Source organism: Acanthisitta chloris, unplaced genomic scaffold (assembly GCF_000695815.1).
Source record: "Acanthisitta chloris isolate BGI_N310 unplaced genomic scaffold, ASM69581v1 scaffold21272, whole genome shotgun sequence".
In the NCBI taxonomy this organism is placed as follows: Eukaryota; Metazoa; Chordata; class Aves; order Passeriformes; family Acanthisittidae; genus Acanthisitta; species Acanthisitta chloris.
Genome location: NW_008659059.1, coordinates 10,800 through 15,474, shown reverse-complemented (window position 1 = coordinate 15,474; position 4,675 = coordinate 10,800). Strand labels below are relative to the sequence as shown.

Sequence of the window (4,675 nt, the reverse complement as noted above, 5' to 3'; positions counted from 1 at the left end):
AGCAGATAATGGTAGCTGTCCTGAGACAGCTAGAAAGGCAGCAAATACACCTGCTAGAAAGACCATGGTGCCCAACTGCCTTTGGGTAGCTTATGCTGTATTACAGGTAATAACTTCCAGTGTCTCCTTCCATGGCCAGTCCAGTGCAAGTGAGTGACTGTACAGTCTGAACCATCATGTGCTCCCCCTCTTTCTCACCAAAAAGGACCAGGGGCAAGAGTAGAGTAGAGGGAACAGGACAGTGAAGACAGATGGGAGTAGGAGACACTTGTGCACCATTGCCAGCACAGCAGCATTCTGGACTCCAAGTCCCACCTGAATACAGCCAGCAAGCTCACTCCAGTCCCTCATACACAGCCTTCCGTAGTTCAATTGAGAACATCTCCTCCCAGGGCCCACGGATCCATTCCACCAGCTCTACCAGGAGCTCAGGGCACTCTGTGCGAATGTGCCAAGTGCTCTCCACCTTCAGTACCTGGGAGGGAAGAAAGAGAGGCAAATTAATCGGCCCTGAGCCACCATCTCCCAGCACAGCTGCTAGCTCCTCCCAATTCCTCAGTGACCTTCTCCCCCCTCTCTGCTGCCAGCAGTGGAGTGTCCCTGTATGACTTTCTGCTCTGCTTCCTCTGCCTCTGTGGTGCAAGGCTGTAGGTTAGGATGGATGACGACAGCCCCAAGACACTCTTGCAGGAACAGGAGCTGAGCACAATCAGCCCTCAGCATCTTGACCCCAAGATGACCTCTTGGTTACCTCATCGTAAAGCATCAGCTTGATGTCACAAGGACAGAGGCGATATGTTATGACATTGCTGATACTGGTGATCGGCTGCTTCTCCTTCAACTGGATGTTGCTTCTAGCAGGCATTTCTGCCTCATGGTCTTCATGCAAGGAGGGCTGCACCTGCCATTGGTGATTCTCCTCTAGCAGAAACAGCATGCTTCGGGTGCTCAACAGGGTCACAGGGAAAGCAGATGCCCCTAAAAGGATACAAGGGAATAGGAGAGGCTCTGCTGAGAGCCTGAGTCACCACAGAACCAGCTTTGCTTTCCATTCCCCCTCTAGGGAAATCCTTTCCAGCAGCAGCAACTCGGGCAAACAGCCTTATCCAGCTTCCTGACTGAAGATGAGAGCAAGGTAGTGAAATGTGGCTGGGCTTGACCAGCTTATCCAAGTTCCTTGCAGGAGCATACATATGAAAGACGACCACCCAAGCAAGCCTTGTGCACCCCATGTCCTCAAGTGAGGCAGGAAAAGCCACTTGAATCCTTTGACCTCTTAAACAACACTTTATTACTCTTTAGTTAAAAGTCAGCAGCTGCAGCTCAAAGGTCGCCTTTTTTGGTCTGAATTCGTCTGGCTGCAGATATCTGATGGCTGGAACTGAGAGCACACACAAAGTTTGATACTGAGCTGGGATGCATCATAAGTATGGCAGGAAGCAAAAAGTAATTCTGATAAACTTCAGGAAACATAAATATAATCTAGCTGATTTCCGTGCATGCAAATTAAAAGCACTACAACTTGGGAATAAGTTAGATGCGCAGAAATAGGGAACCACTAGCAGAACTGGCTGAGGTCACAGGGGATCACAAGCTGATACAGCAACATGTTGCTTTTCTCATCACATCTCCCTCTTGGGAATTAGTAGGAATATCAGAAATGAGATGTTTAATTAATCCTGTCCTGGCAATGAGGTCCCAGCTGGACCTGTGTCCAGTTTTGGGGACCATACTGTAAAAGAGGAGAAAACTGTAGAGTAAGAAAAATGCACTCTAAGTTCTCCCTCCCACAGGCTATTTGTTCAGCTTGAGGAGACCATACAAAGTACAGATTCCTTCCAATGCTCATTTTCTCATACCTCCCCAACGGCCAATGGTGACCAGGGGTGCAAAAGCAGTAAGAATTGGTCAGAATGTGATTAAGAGCTATTGCTTGCTTTTTTTAGTGTCCCAAGCTGGAATTATTCACTCAAGACTCAAATCCCAGGTTTAACATATTTGTCGCTCATCAAGTCCTGGAACAGAACTTGATGGGCTGCAGCAGGCTGCTCCTCTCCTATTTTCTTAGGTTCTAGACACCTGATTCTGTTTCCTCAAATGAAGGAGCCTTCCAGCAACTCACACATACTAGCTGTGTTTTATGAACCCTCAGCTTCCCCTCAGATCAGGGCAACGATCCAGCCTCCAGATAATCTCTAGCTTCTCAGAAAACATCCTAAGTTGTCACCAAATCTGGTGTGCAAGACCAGCTGATCCCTAGAGCCTGGACTTCTGTGTAGAAAAGGACTGAGAGATTCACTGGATGTCCAGGAAGAAGTATGCTGCTATCCTACATATCCCAACACTAAAACAGAGTCCTCAACCATGCCCCTACCCCATCTCACTGCTGGACAAATGTCCCAGCAATTTTCCCACAGACTGTACACTGAAACACACACATGTAAGCAGACAGCACAAGGTGTGGGACACCTGGACACTGAGATCCTCCTGTACCTTGGATCAGGTAGGCCAGGAGGTAGAAGAAACCAGAGTCATCTGCAGCTGCAGAGTCTGTGGTCTTGGAGTCTAGCAGAGGCCTGCAAGAGATACAACAGCATGCTGATCAAGGAAGTACTCTGTTTTCAGTCTAGGTTTGCTGTGAACTAGGCTACTCATTACTGTCCTCTTGGGAAAGAGATGAACCCATCTCTTCCAGATGCTGCAGAAGTCCTCCCTCTCCTGGTTCTCTGACTACCACTTTGTCAGTTAAGAGCCAAATGCTTCTTGCATGGGAGAAGGCTGCCCTATGCCTCCTGCTTTTTCTCCCTCCATTACATTCTATTCGGGTTCCCCCAGAAGAGCTGAAGTTGTCCTGTCTGGCTCTGTTCATGACACCCCTTTGCTGTTCACCCCCTGTGCAGCAGGCACCTCAGACAGCTGCCTTAAACCTGTAACATAGGCCTGGCTGCCACTCCAGCAGTGCCTCCTCCTGTGTTACCCTGTTTCCAGTACTATGCTTCCCAGGACCTGCTGGACAAGCAGATGTCCTTCGGAAATCCTTCTATCTGAAATCCCAACCTCTCAGAGGCTGTTCTTACCATAGCCAATGTTGTGGATTCATTTCCACAGTGGGGATTTCCTTCACCTTACTCCTGTGCTTAGCAGGCAGCTCTTGCATGAGATCTAAAGAGGGGGAGAAGGCAGATGTCTTTTATTGCAAACCCAAGGGCAGTACATAACAGCTCAGGATGCTTCTCCAGACTTCAGAGTGGCACTGGAAGTTGTGATGCCAGTGGGGTTCTTCCCCAGCTCTTTTTCTAAGCTGGCAAGAAGTGACTTTCCAACATTCATCCAACTACAGCTCTCCTATCTTTCAAATCCTCTCCCCCACCCCTCTACAGGTCTACTCTTACCTGTCAAGGTCTGCAGGAACTGGTCACAGCAGCTTTGGTTCCGGATCAGCAGATTGTAGGAGGCTTTTGGGTTCTCAAACTCCATTCGCAAGCTCTGGTGGCAAAGTCCCACTTCCATATGAGAAATATCAGACAGATAGTGAGCGTCACTCTTCTTCAGCCAGTCTGCAGGTTGTCCCCTAATCACAGAGCACAGCCCTCAGCTGCAGCAGGCTGCCCTCTCCCACATCAGACTGCAGCAGGGGGGATTGCCAGGAGAGCCTCTGCATGTCACCACACCTCCAGGGTAAGGTTAGCATGGGCTACCACAGGCTGGCACTACTCACCACTCACAGACTTGCTGCAGGGTCCTTACCTGATAGCCCCAGTGACTTCCAGCACATACATCTTGAGATCAGAAGCAACCAGGATTGAGAGGAACTCTCCTTGCCGGCCAAACTTCACCATGACTACCTAGAGCACACAGAGAGTGGGTCATAGCCTTGGTCTGCCCCTTGGCCAGCTCAGCCATGGAAAGGACAAAGACACTTCAGATCCATTCACACCCCACTGTCTCTGGGATGCCACCCCAGTGCAGAACTTGCAGGGTGGCAAGAGAGACAGCAAAAGAGCTGTAGGAGTGGTGCTGCAGGAGCTAACCTTGAGGAAGCACTGGAACTCCTCAGCATTTTCCTCAAAAACCTCCATATCCAGGTACAGCTTCAGGCGATGATCCACTGAACGGAAGTCCCTCGTGTTCAGGATACCATTTACAGCTGAGGAGAGCAAAGGGTAGCACTCACACTCTGTCCACTGATTAAGTGCTGCTCAAGCATACAGACTGGCACCAGTGTCACACCCTCTGCACATCTGCTTTCATTGTCTCTCTTCAAGACGAAGCGCTTTACAGATCACAGTTCTCCGTGTAGAGATATAAGGGGACTTCATCGCTCCAACACTTCCTTTGTTGTCAGATATACAAAGCTTTGGTCTAACCCAGCTTCAAACCATGCTCAGCTGTTTAGTCACAGGAGGACACTGCTCTGCTGCCAGATTTGGCAGGAAGGCAATTCTTTATCGCAAAGCCAGAAAGATATTTCTCATTTCAGCTGGTGTCAGCTCAGTTCATCTTTTTGACTCTGACTTTGATCATGGTAAGGTTAAAGAGGCCTAAGGAAGACACCAATAGAATTGCTAAAGATAATTAGGTTTGTCATGCAATTGTATGACCAAATAATTTATACGACAGCCACAATACTGCCTGAGTGTATACACTTTCCAGTGGAGCCTGATGTCCAGCAGAA

At 48.9% G+C, this 4,675-nt stretch overlaps 1 protein-coding gene across 1 annotated transcript in view; it reads right to left on the bottom strand.

The window, feature by feature from the left end:
• Positions 1–334: 334 nt before the first annotated feature.
• STK11IP (serine/threonine kinase 11 interacting protein) overlaps positions 335–4,675 on the bottom strand; it is a gene marked incomplete at its 5' end in the record, with an annotated part of 14,997 nt that continues 10,656 nt past the window's right edge. Inside the window, 7 exon segments of the mRNA XM_009069264.1 lie at positions 335–475; positions 752–978; positions 2,494–2,576; positions 3,078–3,162; positions 3,393–3,571; positions 3,748–3,845; positions 4,032–4,147. Coding sequence (XP_009067512.1) covers positions 335–475; positions 752–978; positions 2,494–2,576; positions 3,078–3,162; positions 3,393–3,571; positions 3,748–3,845; positions 4,032–4,147 — 929 coding nt within the window.